The 19539-nt window shown below is 39.4% G+C and overlaps 1 protein-coding gene across 1 annotated transcript in view; it reads right to left on the bottom strand.

Moving 5' to 3' along the window:
* Positions 1-19539, bottom strand: part of DOK7 (docking protein 7) — a 78583-nt gene that overhangs the window by 57637 nt on the left and 1407 nt on the right. Inside the window, 4 exon segments of the mRNA XM_055794897.1 lie at positions 1660-1779; positions 13547-13568; positions 13570-13748; positions 17668-17898. Coding sequence (XP_055650872.1) covers positions 1660-1779; positions 13547-13568; positions 13570-13748; positions 17668-17898 — 552 coding nt within the window.

Raw genomic sequence — 19539 nt, 5'->3', positions numbered from 1 at the left:
AGGGAAATATAAGTCAAAGGGGTCAAAATAGCATGAAAAAGGAGCTGCAGAGCAGTCTGCAAGAGTATGAGCACAGTTCCCTGCAGACACTGCTCCTGTCTAGGGAAACAAGGTGAAATAAAATGGCTGAGTACATCTTCACCTCATTTTATCAGCAAGCCCATCAAGCACAGGAAAAAAAAAATTAAAAGATCTCAGAAAAGAGGTCTTCCCTTTCAAAAACAATACCAAATCATCCCCAAGATACTCCACAGCCACTTTCTACACATCAGTGAGGTCAGAGCTCTTGAAGGAGGGAAGGAAATGTGGTATGTGGCTATGTATAACAACCCACAAATGCCAGAGATGGTAACGAAGATGCAAAAGCAGATTTACTTCTATATGCCTCTAAAAAAAGATTTTTCAAAGAATGTGCCATCTAAAATTAAAGTTAAAAAAATAGTAATAATAAAAAAAAAGACAACAGAACAGTTGCTAGTAGGCTTAATTTTTCTGGACATAAATTTTTGTTAAATGCAAGATTTAGGACTTGTATATGTATAATGTTTTAGATATGCAGAAAAATATGCATTCAATAGCAAAGCTTTAAGTTGACACTGTTTTTTGAGTTTCTGTTGGCTTTTTCATTGTTTGCTTTTTTTTTTTTACACTTAGTTTGAATGCAAACACAGACCATCATATAAGCAGAATGAGGTTTTATTTCCCACTATTCTGCTTGATTATTTTATTTATTTCAGTCTTATAACTATGGGAAAGAAAAGATGAACTGAGCCTTGTGTCTGCTGCATTTACCTTAACTAACATCATAATTTATTTTCACAAGTTTCACATCCAGATCTAATCTTTTCCATCACATTTCCTTTCTACAATTATCTTAATCTTATAGCAGCAATAAAACTCTGTCAAACACCTATTAACTGCTTAGCACTTAAATAGAAACTCTATTTCCCATCCTTCACCATTCTTGCAGACTATTCCCACTATATCCCACTGCCAATTCACAGATACTTTTCTGCAGCCTCACTTCCACACTCTTGCCCTGTTTGACAATCATTCTGACTCAGTTTTTCTTTCTGCTAAAGTCAAAAGGTAACAGAGCTTAGTAGGATGCCATCTAATTTCTTCTCTGAACATTACAGCGCATGCAGTGTTTACCATGAAATAGGAAAAGGAATTTAATCCTTGCACATCCGAAAAGAAGCCCAAGCTGCAAAACTGAATTATGACGTGGAATCTGATAAAGTTTTCTAAGGTTGGCAAGACCTAGTTCTAAGTGATTTGGATGAACTCAAAATGTCCCAGAAGCTAGTTTTCCATTAAGCTATTAAAATAGTAATGCAGACATGGATCCAAGTTGAACTGTGTAAGTTTAAAACTAATGATTAGGGTTCCTTTCAATTCAAATTGCCATATTTTAGTACTGTTAAATGAGAGAAGGCTAAAGTTAGCAGTATCACCAGAAATATGAATGAGCTAGAGCAGCAGGGGGAAACACGGTACATTCAACTGATAAATCTGTACTGTGACATTTCAGCATGAAAAAAACTTTGCACTTTCTACACCCTTAGTGTCTGCAAGCTGTTCTTACAATCACAGCAATAAGTGCTAGACATGGCAAGTTCCTACTTTGCTTGGTTACTCTATACTTCCTATATTAACCTGGTAGAACTGGACGCAAACCAAAAGGGCCTTTTGTCGGGGAGATGCCACGGACGATACAGTCGAAGAGAAAGCTGATCTGCTCTCCTTCAGCACAAGAAAGGAAAAACACACCAGCCCCTGCAAGAAAGCACAACATAAATATGCATTGTTCACCTGGATACTTTAGAAATATATTTAGCTGAAGCTATTTATAATATAGCAACCAAAAGAGTATTAATTGCAAGCCATGAAAAGATATCAACAAGACACGCTCTTCAGAGAAAAGAAATAAAAAAAAAGAATTCACGTCAGCACACACACACTATCACAACCTTACACATAAACTCAACAACTACCTAATAATTTATACTAATTCTCTGAGATTCAGGCACTTTGAGCAATGCAAAATACAAGCCGTATTCTCAATAGTTGCCTGGGTATTTTAATCTTCTTTACCCCTAAAATTTTTTAGAAAAAAACTTAGCTATGCAAGTGTCAGGGATACTTAAAGTGTCTTCATCTAAATGAACCAAGTTCATTCTACTTTTATGTAATTTTAAGCAAGAGCAGCTTTTTATATCCCAATGAATTAGGATTTGGTTATATTGCTGGATTATAGTATACATTTTCCTAGACTAAGTCCTATGTGTCTATTATTAACAGAACGTAACACAACTCCACAGGTTGTCATCAGATCTTTACCCTTTGCTCTATTCTGATATTTTGCTTTCCATTCATTAAGAATAGCCCCAAGCAAAATTAGAATGAGAATCACTAAATAAACAAACAAGTTCTGAGCTGCATGATATATGGCTACATGGACAACACATAAGACTAGAAGAGCTCCACAGAACATTTTATTTGAGAATTCTCAGTCCAAATACTACTTACAACAGAAAAAAAAAAGAAAAAAAGAAAAAAAAGGAAAAAAAAAAAAGAAAAAAAGATCTTAAAACACCAGGCAAAAGACCACCCCAGTAACTAGTGACTTCAGGAAAAAGAATACAATAACCATACACAAAAGGAAATTAAATTAGTGTATAGGTCTTAAGAAGTGCTGCCAGTTCACCAGAGCCATGCACACCAGAAAACCAGTACCAAACCTTAGACCTGCAGTAGTTTAGGGACCTGGGCCCCTAAACTGGACAAAATTGACTTCTGCATGTCTCTAGCCAATTCTGAGTCACACACATATTTGCCAGTTTTATTCAAAGCAGCAAAAATAGTCCTGACCGGAACACCTGCATTCCCATCCCTTTCTATACATACTCCCTGCCATATCCAACAGGATATTCACATTTACTTAAGCAATGGATACACTTCTGACTGCTTGACAAAGGGCTATGGGATTCAAACAAAAGGGGTAATAAAGAGTGGACCACAAACCAGATTAACTGTTTTAGTAAATTAGATCTAGCCAGCAAGTAGTAAACCAACCACTCCAGGAAAAGCATATTCTGGTCCACACTCTTCTCTCATTCTCAATTTATGTCAAACCTAAGTCTCTGCCTGCTCTGCTTAAATCTAGTCAAGACAACATTGTTAGCAGCAGCTTCGTAACTTGATTCGTCACTCCACCACGTTTGTTCCTCTTCAGACCTTACTGATCAAAACTTCTTCATAAATCCTCTTCCTCGTACAGTTTATTTCATTTGGTGAACTGCTATAAATTCAACTGGAATTAGAATTCACTCGCTACTACAAGTCAAAATTCATACTTAAGGTCTGGCTTGCCAGTCATTTCTGGAGTAGAAGGTCTCAAATATATTACTTGAGACTAGGGCTAGACAAATATTAAAACATGAAGCTATGTTTAAGCAACTGAAAAAAATGACCACACACCAGCTTATGAAACTTAAACCAGAAAAGCCTACTTAACTCTACATTCCTATGGTATTGTTTTCTATTACTGTTTTTAAAAACAAGTTTGTCCCACATTTCCTCATGGCACATACACACCCCCTGGCTTCAGGATCAAAGACCATCTAGGAGATTACAACACTAATCACACAGTCTGACAGGTCTGCAAGTTTCTGGTGGTGACTCACTCAGAGTCTTGTCCCATTTCCCCTCCCCAGGAGATGCCAAAGAGTCTGAGAACACTGTACTAGAAGAAGCTGGGTGCTAAGTATCTATTCAGGAATGATTTGAAATTCAGCTCTTCTTTTGAGCTGCCTCCTCCTCCCCCCACAGAGCAGAAAGAACCTAGGGTAATCTGTTTGCCTAATCTTAGATGGTATGACTCTTCCCCCATGAATCACACTGATGCCAGAAGCCACGCCTTTCTTGACAGAGCAGGGCAGCACAAGGCTTTGCTGGACTCTGAACACATGACCTTCCCATCCCATGGACAATATGTAAGCAGGATAGAGACAACATAACGGAGGACAATCATATCTCAGGCACAGTGATATACTATGTGGCTTGGTAATTCAGCAGAACCCTACACATCCATGTTGCCATTCAGGAAAAGAGGATTCCTCAAATATTTCTGTACATGAACAGTACATCTGGGCTACTTTGTTCTTTTACCATTGTGAAGAGTCTTACTTAAACTCCTAAGAGGCTCTACAAGCCTTTGACTTTAATGCAGGGGTCCTCAAACTCTTTAAACAGGGGGCTGGCGCGCGGATGCAGTGGCAGGCAGCCATCTGCGGCTGCTTGGTTTCCCCCCCCAACCCCCGGCGGGGGGGTTTGTAAATACTGGGGGCCGGATTGAGGACCCTGGGGGGGGGGCATATCCAGCCCACGGGCCGTAGTTTGAGGACCCCTGCTTTAATGGAAACAAAAAAGTAAATGCATGCACACAAGCTGGCTGCTTAACTCAAAGATTAATTTCTGCAAAGAACTATCACACATTTGGAAATCCCAAAAACAAATGTGATAGCCTTTAAATAGCTAGTGCAAACAGTGGATGCAAAAAACCCACATGCATACAATATTTCTTTGTGAATTCTGTTATTCACATGATCACCATAATTGCTGATTGACTCTCACAAGAAACATTTTCTTTCTTGTTTCGCTAGGTAGAATTAGACTGTAAGGGAAGGAAGAAGGCTGGGGGTCCTTGCAAAAGACATCAGATGAGATGAATTAATAGGTAAGGCTTAACTAAGTTATGTTTTTAAAGCATACATAAAAGTCAGCAATTACATTTTTCTGCTTTCTCGAGAAAGCTGAGAAATTCACTACTAGAAATTACACATCTCAGTCATGTGTTGGAACAGATTCGGTGCACAAGCATTTGGAAGCCAAGGAATATGTGGTATGCATCACTGTAATACCATGCAGCTGTTTACTAGACTGAAGAGCTCACTCACTCATGCTCTCCATGGGGTAAGAGACAGGGAAAAGCAGCCTGCAGCCACTTGCACAAGGCTGAAACACTAAGCCAGTCCTCTGTGGCAGTTAGAAGTAGAGCATCGTATCGTCTCCCAAACATTAAAAGAAGTTGCCAATTTCATAAAACTTCCAAGTATTATTAAATCTTGCTAATGCTGATTTTCACTCAACATATTAAAAAAGCAAACCCATGGGCAAACACACCCTCAAAATGCACAATAACCAAAAATTACTTCAATCTCTGTACTGTGTGTGAAAGCAAGGAGGAACAGTCAGTCCCTTCCCATGAATTATTACTCCTAACAGGTGCCAGACAACACTAGAGCCTGAAGTCTAGAGTTAGAGCTACAGGACAGGTATGAACCACAGCAATCATCATGTTGTCCAACCAGTATGTCTTAATCCTGACCTTGAGCAACCCCCTTTAGGAAGTGTCTCGGGCTGCTTTTCTCTCTGCTGAAAATGACAATAGGCGTCCCTATTACTGCCAAATAAGACATGGGCACAACTACAAGAACACTTGCTGTCTGCAGTAGGAGACAGCAACAGAACAATATCTGCACATAAACAGAAGTTTTAACCTATGCAACTGTCCTGATTTCAGCTGGGATTAATTTCTTCTTAGTAGCTGGTGCAGTGCTGCGTTTTGGATTTGGTGTAAAGACAATGTTGATGGCACACTGATGTTTTTGGTTGTTGCTGGGTGGTGTTTGTACTAGGTCAAGGACTTCCTAGTTTCAAAGGCCTTGCCAGCAAAAGGGCTGGAGGGCCATGGGAAGCTAGGAGAGCACACAGCTGGGCCAGCTGACCTGAACTAGCCAAAGAGGCATTCCATGCCACGGGACGTCATGCTCAGTATATAAATGGGGGTGTGGGGGGTGGTGGGGGGGGTGGTGATGGAGGGGGTGGCTGGGGCCAGCAGATCATTGCTTAGGGCTAGGCATCAGTCAGCTTTTATTTTATTTCAATTATCAAATTGTACTTATTTCAACCCTCAAGTTTTGCATTCCTTTCCAACTCTCCTGCTCACCTCTCCAGGTGAGGGGGAGTGAGCAAGTGGCTCTGTGGCACTTAATTACCAGCTGGGGTTAAACCACGACAGCAACCCAGAATCTTTCAAGAAATTCCAGATATTGCCCCAGTTCAACCACCTCTACCACTTCTAATTTTCAAATAAATTGCCATTTGCTATAGGGCTTCTCCTCTCCTTTCGACCTTCCAGATATGCTGGTAGCCATTTCCACTATTTCAGAACAATTTTTAAAAGCCACTTGCAGAAGTCTCAGAAACACAGACATACAGACAAAAAGACAGAATCACCTAATTTCATAAAACAATCACAGAACTACTCCTGCTTATCCTGCAATAGCAGCAGCAGTATAATTTGTTCTTTCCAAGGACACCAAGAGTTCTACAAGTTCCTCTTTTCTAGGAGATGCTGTTATAAAACATAAGGCAGCTTCAAATTGGGTTCTGGAAGCTAATTCTGAAGTAGTTGAACATTGGAGAGCCTGAATTCTCACAGCATTAACATACCCTTTGATTACCTTACTGAAATTTTTTCACACTACCCTCCAAGTCAAGATCCTCCTGGCAACTGGTGATTTTAATCAGTGCACACTAATTGAGCTAGCAACTTAGGAAAGCGAGAAGCTCCTTTTTTCAGCCTGTTCCTCTTAAGTAAACCTCTCAATCGACTCCTAGGCCCAGATGTGTGGTTTTTTTGCAAATGGTATGTGTGATTGAGCTTCACCTACTGAGAGGCTGGAGGAGTCAAATTTGGCCCCAGAGATGTACTTATCTGCAGCTGTCAGAAGCATAAGAAAGGATTTTCTAATCTCTAGCAGTACAATTGTGATGTTAAAAGCAAGAGAAATTCAAAACATAAATGCTTTTTTTTTTCTATTTTAGAATAAACTGGTGTTAACTGCTTGAAAATGCACCTAGATACAATGTTTGAAATCTCAGCATTATCTCATATGATTTTCCTCTACTTGGATTAAGCACCAAAGCCTTTGGAGTTAACAAAACCTGTACTGAGCAACTAATTAAAAAACATAATTAAGTATTTTATATTTATGTAAAGAATTGTGAGGAAGCAAGAAACAGCAAGCTAAAACAGATTCATACCCTTTTAGACCTTAGTCCTACCACAGAAATACCCAAAATTAAGCTCTGCTTCTGTTTGGGGCTTCATGGGTTTTTGTGGAGAGAAAAGGCAATCTAGCCACATGATCATCAGTTCCTTTAAGTGAAGTATTTAATATAGTGGTATTTAAAATTGAAATTCACTAATCCTCTGCATTCAGAGCTTCATAGGAAGAAATGAGGAAAGATATGGTTTAACCTGTAGGAAAGTAACATTAATCATACAGTCTGCATAATACTATATGTTTCTATAACAAGATAATGGAGAATGCTTTTGTTTAAGAATCAAAACAACTTCTGTAATAACATACCAGGGTTGGTTAGTTGCTGTTTTTTTCCCTGAACACTATTTGTTTGTCCTATTTCTCAAGAATTTCAGAGCAATGAGCTAAGTCAGACACCTGAAGATGATCTTTCCTTTACCAACACTTTACTGTTAAAAATAACCAGAGTCATATTTTTATTTAGTGTCTATTTACAAAAAGCATTTTCTTCTAGTGGCAGCATTAAATATTTAGACTAAACACATATTTAAATATCATTATGCCTGCAGATATGTCTAAGTACTCAGTTAAGGGCATCAGCTCCTTTAACAAGATAAGCTTCAGCTCAATATGGAAAAACTGTTTCCAACCATGGCAGGCTATTTTGCACCAAAATGAACACATCCTTCTTCCCTTTGACTGCACACATACAGGGGAACAAGCAAAAAACACCCTTTCATGGCAACTGAAGGTTCTTAGCTATCAAAGCAGATATTTCTTAAGGAAAAAAAAAAAAACCAAAAAAAAACACCACACATTTAAAAACCACATTAATACAATGCTCAGCAATGTAGTGGGACCCTTTCCAAAAGACTCATCTGTAATTCTGGTCACCTGTAACCAAAAAAAAATTAATTCATACTTAAAAATCAGGAACGTAGGTGAGCTACCGAAGACCTCCTATATCTTACCAGGAAGATATATAGCTGAGTTTCTTTAATGTAGTAAAAGTGACAGAAAGCATAAATAAATGCTCTATCAATATTTAGGGAGGTAAGGGAGCAGGGTGGGTCACACAACTACAACAACAACATTACACTGAAGGACAACGTTGGTACAACAACAATCTAGGGTAAAAGAACACAAATTTAGGCTGGAAATTTTAAAAATATTAAAAAGATCAGAGATACAAAGAGATCTACAAAACTCAAGACCACATTTTAAGCCTAATTCACACTTTACTTCTTTTTAATTACAACATCACAGAGACATTACAACACCAGTGTTCAAAGCAGTGCTGGACCTTCAGAAACAGCTGGCAGACATGCAGGTTTCAGATTCTTTGTGTATGCCTCACCACAACTACTTCCTGGAAGCAGAACAGTTCCCCTTGAAAGATAAGGAATCATATCTGTTCCTTTTTATACCTGTACCAGAAATTAGTGTAAGCTTAAGAGGAGTGGGGGCATAATATAGGTAATTCAGGTACTTCAGGTTCTATCACCTACAGTTTCACATTTTTGTATCATTCATCCACATTTCATACTACATGTTCCTTATGCGTCTGGTGCCTTGGCCTATGGATTGTACCATTCAGGTTTTCTGCAATGTGGAGATAAGATACAGCAACACTCAGTAAGCTCCATTCAGTTTAAATTCTTGGAGCACAGCAACTAAATCAAATCTAGAACAAGTTACATTACAGAAGAAATGCCACAATTTAAATAGTCTTCAATTTACATTCTTTACTTATATACCCCATTATTTCTGGGCTTTCTTAGACAACTAAGATCTAAGTCTGGCAACTAAGCACTTAACTTAGAAGCAGTAACCAGATCTAGGGTCTGTCCCTGCAGTTGCGCTCACAGTCTAAAGGCTACAGACACATACTCCATTTTTCCTCTTCTGATACCATTGACATTTGCATGCCTGGTTACACAATGAGGCAACTTTCAGGCCTTGTAGTAGACTGTTATTTCTTTGGGTGCCAACCACTCCTCAGGAGGAAACCAAAGATTTGAAGCCCTGCAGGCTGAAGGAGACCAGGAACCTGGGTTTCCCACGCCACAGAAGTATGGCAACCAGAAAAGACATGCAAGAGCAACACTACCACCACTTCATCTTTTCTAGTGATGTTTTAGAGTGTTCTCTCCAGTTAGGCCACACATGTGAAAGAAGAACCTGGTTTAGGATTTTTTAACTGCTTTCCTAGGGACCCATTAGATCTTCACTCCCACTTCCTAAAATCAGTCTGCAGTAGCAGACTTTGGCCTGTTCAGGAGTTTACTTGGAAGAAACCCATGCGACACAGTCTTGGGGAGAAGCGTACCCAGGAAAGCTGGCTGATTTTCAAGGATCACCTCCTGCAAGTTCAAGCCAAGCAAATGTGGCAGGAAAGCCTGCATGGGTGAACATGGGACTCCATACAAAACTCAAACATAAAAAGAAAGCATACATAGGGCAAGAAGCAGGGTTACCAAGATGTTGCGGGAGGAATACAGACACAGGAATACAAGCACACAGGAATGGGGTTAGGAAAGCCTAACTCTGCCTGGAACTGGAGAGGGGCGTGAAAGGCAACAAGGGCTTCTGCAAGTATATCAACAGCAAAAGGAAAACGAGGGAGAACTTCAGCCTATTGCTGAATGAGATGGTGGACCTTTTGACAAAGGACGTGAAAAAGACTGAGGTACTCAAGGTCTTCTTCACCTTGGTCTTTACTGACAAGATTCAATTCCCTCATCAGGAATCCCAGGCCCCTGATACTTGTGGAAAAGTCTAGAAAAACAACAACTTTCCCTTGGTGGAATAGGACCACGTTAAGGAACATTTAAACAAATAGAACATATTCAGGCCCATAGGGTCTTATGGAATGCATTCACAGGTGCTGAGGGAGTTGGTTAGTGTCATTACAAGAACACTCTCTATTATCCTTGAAGGGTCATGGAGACTGGGAAGTGGAAAAGTATGCCTGAAGTCTGGCAAAAAAAAAAAAACACAAAAAAACAACACACACACAAAAAAACCCACACACCAACAAAAAAGCAGATGTCACTTCTGTCTTCAAGGAGGAGGATTCAGGGAGCCACAAACTATGGAAGGTGCAAATAACCCTAGAAGCCATTTTCAAGGTGCTGACTGGAAGTAGTTATTATGGATTTACGGAAGGGAAATAATGCCTTATCAATCTGGTAGTCTGGTAAAACAACCAGTTTGGTGGATGAAGCAAGTAGATATTGTTTGCTTTGGTGCTGAAATTCTTTCTAAAGTCATGTCCTATAATATATAAATTGACAAACTGATCTACTACAAACTAGACAAATGAACAGTGAGGTGGACTGAAAACTGGCTGAACTGCCAGGCTGAAAGGGTTGTGATCAGCAGCACAAAGTGCAGCTGGAGGCCAATCACTACTAGTGTATGCAAGGATTTGGGGCTAATGCTGTTTAACATCTTCATCAATGACCTGCACGGTGGGACAGGGTGCAACCTCAGTAAGTTTGCAGAAGAAACAAAATCCGGAGGAGCACCTGATACACCAGAATAAGGGAAGAAGTTGCTCACAGAGGTTGTGAAGTGCTCTGTCTTGGGAGATATTTAAAACCTGATTGGATATGGTCCTGGGCAATCTGCTGTAGCTGGCCCTGCTTTGAGCAGGGGATTTGGACAAGGTAACCTCCAAAAGTCCCTCCCAACCTCAAGTATTCTGCGGTATTTCAGCATTTGGACATCCCAACTGGAAGTTTCTTTCCGATCTCCTTAAAAAATTAGCTTCTTACTATATTGTAGAAACTTAATTAGCATTCTATAACAATGCTGCATAACCAGATCAGCAGTGTCTCAACACTTTAATAACACAAGTACTACGACAAATTCTCTATACTAAAGCACTACTAATGTTTCAAAATAAAATTACAGCATTCATTTGTAATACCAAACAACTAAGCAAAAATTGACAGAAAGTTATTTCAGATTAATATTTTTGTTCATTTACTTGCTAGCTTTCAAAATTTGAGCATCACTGTGAACTGGTGATACTCTATGTATTAAAGCATAAAATTTTCTTTCAAATGAATTAACAGTAAATGGAAGTTCCTAGTGTATTAGTAATGTTATAACATATGTTAGCATTTACTACAAAATTCAATTAAGAATAAAACAACTGAAAATGTTATTCCCTAAACACGGTAATGAAAGTGTAATGCACAAACTGAGGTGATAATTTTCACTACACGGGCTACTGAACATTTTTATATCACATAAAAATAGTTCATATTACTTATTGGTCTGATTTTATTTGGGGAAATATACATCCTTAACAACATAACATGAGCAATACATGAAAATGCAGGGTGATATACTAATAATCTAATATTTTTCATTCCAGTCACAAATACAGATCATAACAGCACATAGTCGATAATATAGATCCATTTCATTACAAAAGCATATGAAGAGAACGGATAAGTTTCACTAAACACAATAATTTCGGACTGAGTATGTTAACTAGATCCTACTGAAACAGACCTTCATTCTTGGCACTTACATCTGAAGTGCCTTGATGCTGAATACTTGGAAGTTAGGTGACCTCAAAAGAGTGCCTTTGGAGATGCTATATTCAGGTTTCTCCCTGTATTTTTTTTTTAAATACAAGTTTTCCATAGTTCAATTATTTCAGATTTCATTAGTTCAGAAACTAATACTCTACACAAGCTTTCCAGAAAGTGTAGCAGCTTTTTAAAAGACAAAAACCCCACACTGTTGTTCAACTCTGGGAAATTTTCTCCCTGTATTGATTCTGAAGTGTTTCATTCAAATTTAAGTTTTCTATTTTCAGTTAACAATTCAAAAAACAGACCCAAATTATGTCAGCATAGCATAGCAGTGCACACATTTAGTGGAAGCCCAGCTTGCATTTGAAGTGGTACTTGCCTGCAGTGACAAAAATGAACAATTGCTTTATTCTGTATAGAAAAAGCCCTGTTCAAACCAACACTGCAGGTGTTAGCAGACCTACACGAACTTGCAGATTCAAGTTTAGCCTGCATCAAGTGCACTATCTACAAGACAGGGGTAAAAGATGACTGTGCTGACTCCCCCCTATACTCTATAACCTATTATCTAGCACTCAGTCTAAACCACACCACTAAGAAACAAGACACTCACATTGCAGTTCCTGTACCATTTTTTAACTGAAACAGAATATCCCTAAATGAAAATGGATTTGTTTCTTCTCAGGCTATACGTATAACTCATTCCTTCAGACAGTGGAAACCCTTCGTTAACCCCAACCTCTTCATTGGGCAGGGAAAGATTTGAACCAGAATCTTCTACACTGGAGACAAGCATCTTAAATTAGGAGTTGGGACATAATAGTTGAGTCCATACTTACCATCTCTGTGCTTTTCAACAGACAAAACAAAAATATCTCACTAGAGTAAAACAGTTAATTTCTTTCCCCTTCCTCACCAAATTTTTTCACAAGCCCCAAGGAAGAATATCTTTGGATTTGGATCAACTCTGAAACCTTCTATTTTTTTCAGTTTGGTAATTCAAGAAGTCCATTATTGTCACATTTCAGTATGCAAATCAAACAACTTCACATCTGAACTGGTGATCTGCATGCCCACTTGCACTCACAGATAACCAATTCAGCATGGCTTCATACTCTGCTTTTGAAGTTAAAACCTTTCTAAATGATGTATATTATATTATACCACTCCATTAATTAACTTTCCTTTTCAGCTCTTGCATGGGTATTTTGCATTTTATCTGAAGTGAGAATGGGAGAAGTCCTAAACTGAACATTGGAACAAGAAACTTCTCCCTGTCTAAAGGTCTATCTAAGCTACCAGGCTACAGAAACTAGCTTCAGCTTGCTTGCTCTCATTTTGACCCCACAAATCCCATGGTCCTATAAATTAACAAAGCTACTAACAGGGAAGGGAACAGACAGAAATTTCTATCTTTTAGGAGTTAGAAGTCCTCTACGGGATTTAGACATTAGCATTTACACAAGAGCCTCGATGCCACCTGTAACGTCAAAGCTTCATATCATTTTCCCTCTGCAAACAATAACCATAATTTAATAATCTGAACATTGAACCATTTTGCCTTACCTCTTGCATGACACAAGCCATAAAATTTCATTACCTTATTTTTGCTCTGAGTCCAATAGCAACAGTTGGCTAAACATCTTCTGGAGAGCCACAGGACAATGTTTAGTCAGGACTCCACAGAGTCAAATTTTTACTGAACACCAAGGTTGAAGCCTGCAGAAATGTACTCAGTAGAGCAGACCCTCTGATATGAGGCTGCCTGTATGACAAAGCAGCACAGCTGGTTCTGCAAACTCCACTTTGAGGCTAGCATTTGCATTTCTACAAAACTTTTCAAACAACTTTTACAAGACAGGTTCCATTTGTACTTACAGAAGCCGCACCTGGTACCCCCCTTCAAAGATGAATCCATTTGGGACAGCTCCATACCGACGCAGATCTGAGAGCTTCCACTGCCCCATGACACTAGGGGGAAGGTCTTTTACAAGGACGAGAATGTCATTGCAGAAATGCAGGGTAGCAGGCCCACTCTCTAGTTTAGTGCCAGGTGCTACAAAAACTTGAAATCTATGAACTACCAGATAAGGAAGAAAAAAAAATTACTACAGAAAATAGAGATAAGGTACCATGACTTATGTTCCGTAAGTCATTCTGTTCTGCTGTGGTATGTGGACCAGCCCCAGCCCACACCACGAGGCTCTAACATAAAGATTTCAGTAGTGCCTGCACAACCCCATGCAAGTAGCTATAAGCTCATTACTCTATTATGCCAGTTTAGGACTGGAAAACAAAACATATCTTGGCTTAATGCTACAAATTATTAAGTTGTAAGATTATATTAATTTATACTAAGTCTTTCAGGCTACTCCCTACCTCAAATTAGTCAGTTATCCAGCCCACGCTTCAGTTACCTTTTCCATCCTTGCATCACTACATTGATTTGTCTGTCTCCTCCTCTAAACAGCCTGTGCCTCTCCTTTCCTACATGCGTGCACACACGCACACACACACAAACACACCAGTGCCCAAGGAGCCCAAAAGCCAAGGCTCAAAGTACCGGACAAGTTCTAACCAGAGCTGTTACTGACTCATCTGTAACCTTCAATAAACTGCTTTACTCTTTCCCTAGCAGTAAAATGGGGAAAACTACATTTTCCCACCTTTGTGAATCTTTTGGGAGTTAGCGATGGCAGATGCTCAGACTTTTAAAATGACTAGGAAATTAAGTGATTCATAGGTAATAAACATGCTTAGATGTTCACTTAATTCTTTGTATCTCACAGCATAAGCTTTAAAAAGGGTGGAAGGAAAAAAGGAAACACCTATCTCATTCAAATTTACAAAATCTACAGGTTTGCAAGGGTCCTTACCTGAAGTAGCAGCTGTTCTAAGCTGGTCTCCCATCTTCTCCTCCAAAGCTGCTGCATTTTGAATAATAAGCTATTGGGAGCACTTCAAGGGCTCAGATCTCACAGTGTCTCAAAAGGGAGCAACTTAAGTGAGCAAGCACCTCGTTCTCAAACAACTGTTGACCTCCACTACTCCTCTAGTTTCTTTCATTTTGTCATTAGACACATACCAAAAAAAAAGAAAAAAAAAAAAAAAAAAGAAAAAAAAAAAGAGTCTGCCTTGGCACAGGGAAGCATCAGGACTGTTACATTTCCAGTCAGAGGTTTTCAGTGGAACATTTATCCAGGAGCACATAGATTTAGCTTTTGGTTATCCATCAAAGATTATACAAGCAGCTACCTGCCTGTGAAATCTACAGGCTAGCTTCCTCATGGTCTCACTTCTTAGGAGCACACTTCCCAGTTTCTTGCATAAGCTTCTTCAAGCATCATGAATTTCATCTAGGTCTGAGTCTTGCTTCTCTTCTAAATACTTGCTATATTCTTAGTTACCATCTTAGCTGTAAGTCTAACTCCTCACCTATGACGTGTGTTTGTAAGTCCCTAGGCTCCAGCAGAATTAGCCACAAAGTCATTCGAGTGAAATGTGCAAGGAGACAGAGATAGATCTAACTAACTACAGCTCTACTTACAGCTTTGCCAGTAGTCCCTGCTAGGGAGCAAATCAATAGTCACACAATGTCCCCTTCTGGGCACGCAGCTGTTACACAACCTGCTTAAACATAAACTATGAAAAAAGATACCAAAACCAACTTGATGAAAAGCTTTCAATGAGAAATCTTTAATACCATTTGGACTGCTCTGCCCAATTAACTCTGCTCGGTACTTTCCTGGCAATTAAACCATGGGACCAGAAGCATCAGGGTTCTTTCTGCCTCATAAATGAGGAATGGAGCACACTCTTCACACAATCAGTTGCAAATTACAACAGCTGCCAAAAACAAAGCTGCAGTTCAAATTCTAGATCACTGTTAAAAAAACAGCACATCCAAATCTGAACAAAGCCAAAGTAGAGGAAAAACCAGATCTGGACATGAAACTTTTGCCATAAGCTGCTTTCCTGGTAAACTGGGATATTTATTTTTTTTTCCAAAATTCTCCCTAGCCATCTACTTCTATTCTGAAAAAAAATAAATTAATAAGATACAGAGCTGAATATACCTATGAACGAAAGGTACTATTTAAGGTCCTCATTTCCTTTAGCTAATCTCTTCCTCTCACAGCTACTTACTGACCTGCAGTATGCTAACTTCCTCAGAATGAGTACTGGGCTCAAGCACTCTTCTCACACCTAACCTATACCTCAGCTCACTCAATTCCCCTGTTTTTATCTAATCTGGGTTCTTTTATTCCAGGAATCACATCCACCTCACCTGCTAAAAATGGAGAAAGCACTGGGAACTCCAGTGCAAATAAATGCCTCCATTCTCTGGTCCTCACTCAAGTACAGCATCAACTCTTTTTTTTTTTTTTTTTGCTTCCCAGACTCTGAGGTCATCTGTCCATAATCTATTTTTATCATCCAGTCACCTTACTTCCAAGGCACACAAAGAATCCCTTACTATGCTTTAAGAAAAAACAAAGTCACCATCCTGTCTTCATCTAAGTCTGCACTCTTTTCTATTTCTTTTCTGTCTACTCAAACTGGAGTTATTTTAATTTAGCTTTCAGTGCAAGTTTTGTTAGTAGAAAGAAGCCAAAATCCTGAAATAAATTTCTATACTCTGGTCTATCCTCCTTCCCCTAAGCTTTTTTGCAATTAACATTCTACAAATTATTGCCAGTTCAACTAATTACAATTTTTTTTTTCATTTCTTCACCTTCACACACATTCTTACCCACTCCATCTTTACTCCATAGCTGCACATATGATCATCCAATAGGCTCTATTCCTACTCCACTCAGAGCTTTCTTTTTTTTTTAAAAGAAAATCTTTTCATTGCTCATCATTTCCTCCTACGACAACCATAACCCTCACACCCAGACTGAAATTAAACAGTCTCTCCACCCCAGAGCACTGCCTCAGTGCCAGATTATGAAAACTGGACCCACCCTGTCAAATTCAAATTCTCCTCCAGGTTTTAGGACAAGTCTATGCTGTAAATAGATCCCAAACCTAGTCAAGAAATAAAACTGGAACACAATACAGCTACATCAAAGTGTACCAACTACTCCAGCTACTCATGCCTACATTGTTCAGAAACCCCCTCTAACCTTTCCCCTTATGTAAAGTTTCATATTTGGTAGCTCCAAGTGGTACATCCATACCTCTCTCTTCTGATACGTCTACAATTCATTACTATAAATTCCCAGGCCATCTACATATGTACTGCAAAGGAACAAGTCCACAAATGCAACAGATGGCAAAGCATATTGAACAAATGATTAGGATGGCTAGTGTGTGTCTCCCACACAGTTACCCTCCTTCCCTAGTTATGACTAAACAAACATAAGACAGATACTATGGATTACCAGTATTATCACTCTTTGTTCACCACTGTACCTTTTAGAGCTACTAACCAAGAAAATAAAATAAAAGGATGCATAAGACTGAAGTTAGCTGTAAAGACTGTGTCTGATGACACTCCTTATTGCAAGATACCTCTTCCTGAATAGGGACACTAGCAGCAATAAGCATTATCAATGCAACACCTAGTAGGCAGCTCAGAAAACTGGGACTGAACTACCCAAGTTCTACTCAGGACACTGCTTCTCTTAATTCAGGCTCCCTCTGAATCATGTTGTCAAAATCCCCAAGTAAATTGCAGGACCAGAAGTATAAGTCTGATCACATTGCTTCAAAGCTACATGCCTTCAGTGGCAAAACAAAAAACTGACTTAAGAGGTCTCATAGTTAGCCAGCAATACTGGGCAGTACTGTAATCAAAACCTATCATAAGGGACACCTGCTTTAAGATCTAAGGGGAAGACCAGTCTCTTCATTCTCAAACGAGTGACAGGCTTTTCCTTAAATGTACTGTGTTATTTGCATTTTAGCTATGCTTTTCTTTGCCTTTTTTCCCCCCAGAAGAAAAAAGAAAAATTAAAAAAAAAAAAAAAAAAGTGTGAGAAGACAAAGGTTACCTTCCCCCAAACTGTAGCGGATTCGAACATCCCACGCATACATTGTTTCCTTGTTGTCAAATCCCAGCATCACAACTTGAGAGAGACAGATGATTGCAAGCGTGTGATTTAAGCCCTCATAGGAGAGCCCAGGATCCAAGCCACAGATGTCTTCTAAGGTCATGCTGCTCCTCTCCTTATGCCCTTTTGCTCGTTCAGATTTATCTTTGTACACCAGCATGAGCAAACAGTCTAAAAGAAGCAAAACTGTCAGAGATGATGAGGCAGAACATAGAACACAACACATTTCTCAGTACTCTGCTTCAATACAAAGGTGCAGGGTCAGTCTGATCAAGTCAATGTAAAAACTGTTTCCTTTTCCCACCCTTCACCCAGGTAGTTTGCAGTCCTTGTTTTCAAGGAGCAAACACTGAAGGCATGTTTCAAGGGTAGTCTGCAGGCTCAGAAATAAGGACGTAAGTAAACAGTTTTCCTTGTTCTACTTTTAAAAAATCTGGTAGTTTTTCAGATACTCTCCCAAGTCTGGAAGGGACTGACTCATTAATTCTGAGCATTAGAAGTTACACTATGATAGCTGTTCACATTACAAACACTAAAGACGGAGCAGCTATTGTCATCTATAGTGCCATTAGAACATACTGAACCACAAATGAAATTCTTACAGTAGTTCGTAGATTACTCAACTACTAAATGGCGAGCAGACTGCACTGCCAAATTGTTAGCGTCAGCTCAGGTTTCCTAGTTAGATGTTACACAGTAGCCATTGCTAAATAATCATTATGTGCCACACCTTTTCTTTTTTTTTTTTTTTAATTTTGCTTGCATCACCATTTGTTTTTAAAACCTGCCTAGAGGTGCTTGTTGCACAGTAACTATGCAATAGAAGAAAGTAATTCAAGTGCCAGGGTCCCAAGGGAAAACCAAATTTCACAAGCAAACCCAAAAGACAAGGAAAAGGGGAGAGCCCTCTCCCACCTTTTGCGTTTATAACAAGAGCACGCCTCTTCCTCCAGGTTCCCATCTTACTACACAGCACTCAGCATTAAATGAAATTAATGGTCAATATCAAAGCTGCAAGATCCACCGCTTAGGCTGACCTACATACCACAAAGGAGAAAGCCCCCTTATGCACCATTTTATGAATGTCGGGGTGTGGTGCTCAGAGCCCTGGCGAGGTGCCCTGTGGCTCTCAGCTGGGCAAAAAACTGGCAAAACTCCAAAGAGGTGAAAAATGACTGAAAGACTGAACCGTCTGCTAACTAAAGCAGAGCTTTGCGTGGACTCCCAATTGTTTTTGTGCACCTGTTAGCAAAAACAGCTGCAACTACAATATTTAAGCATTCTGCAATACAATTGTGCATCTGAAGAAAGAACAGACAGGGCAGACAGGCCAAGGAAAGTAAATCACTGGGCACTTTCACTGGTAAACCTGACTAATTTAGCAACATTAAAAGTGCTATTTTTGAGGAGTAAGCTACATTATCAGTCAGTAAGTTTTCAAAGCAAGCTCCCTCACCTTGCCCCTTCAAACCTGTCTTACGTTAGAAATCCAGGCCTGCATTCACAAGTCTGGACACTAGCTCTAGGATGAACAGACACCTGTTCACGCCCAGTTTAACAGATTCAGCCCAGGCACAGGCATTTAAGACGCCAACACCTAACTAACTCGGGTAACAAAGGGTTAGGTCTGAGGAGCTTCAATTAGTAAGAAACCTTCAATCTATCAGCAACAACGTAGAAAAAATGCCATAATCCATTCTGCAGCTATGCAGATTCACATTTTCTGAGAGTAGGCACCATTTTGCCCAGCAGAGAGATACTTTTAGGCCCAAATGTTTTCCCTGTTAGGAATAGATGGGGAAACCTGAAACC

Source organism: Falco peregrinus, chromosome 2, assembly GCF_023634155.1.
Source record: "Falco peregrinus isolate bFalPer1 chromosome 2, bFalPer1.pri, whole genome shotgun sequence".
Taxonomy (NCBI): Eukaryota; Metazoa; Chordata; class Aves; order Falconiformes; family Falconidae; genus Falco; species Falco peregrinus.
Note: the sequence above shows the minus strand (reverse complement) of the source record. Positions and strands in the feature narration are given on the sequence as shown.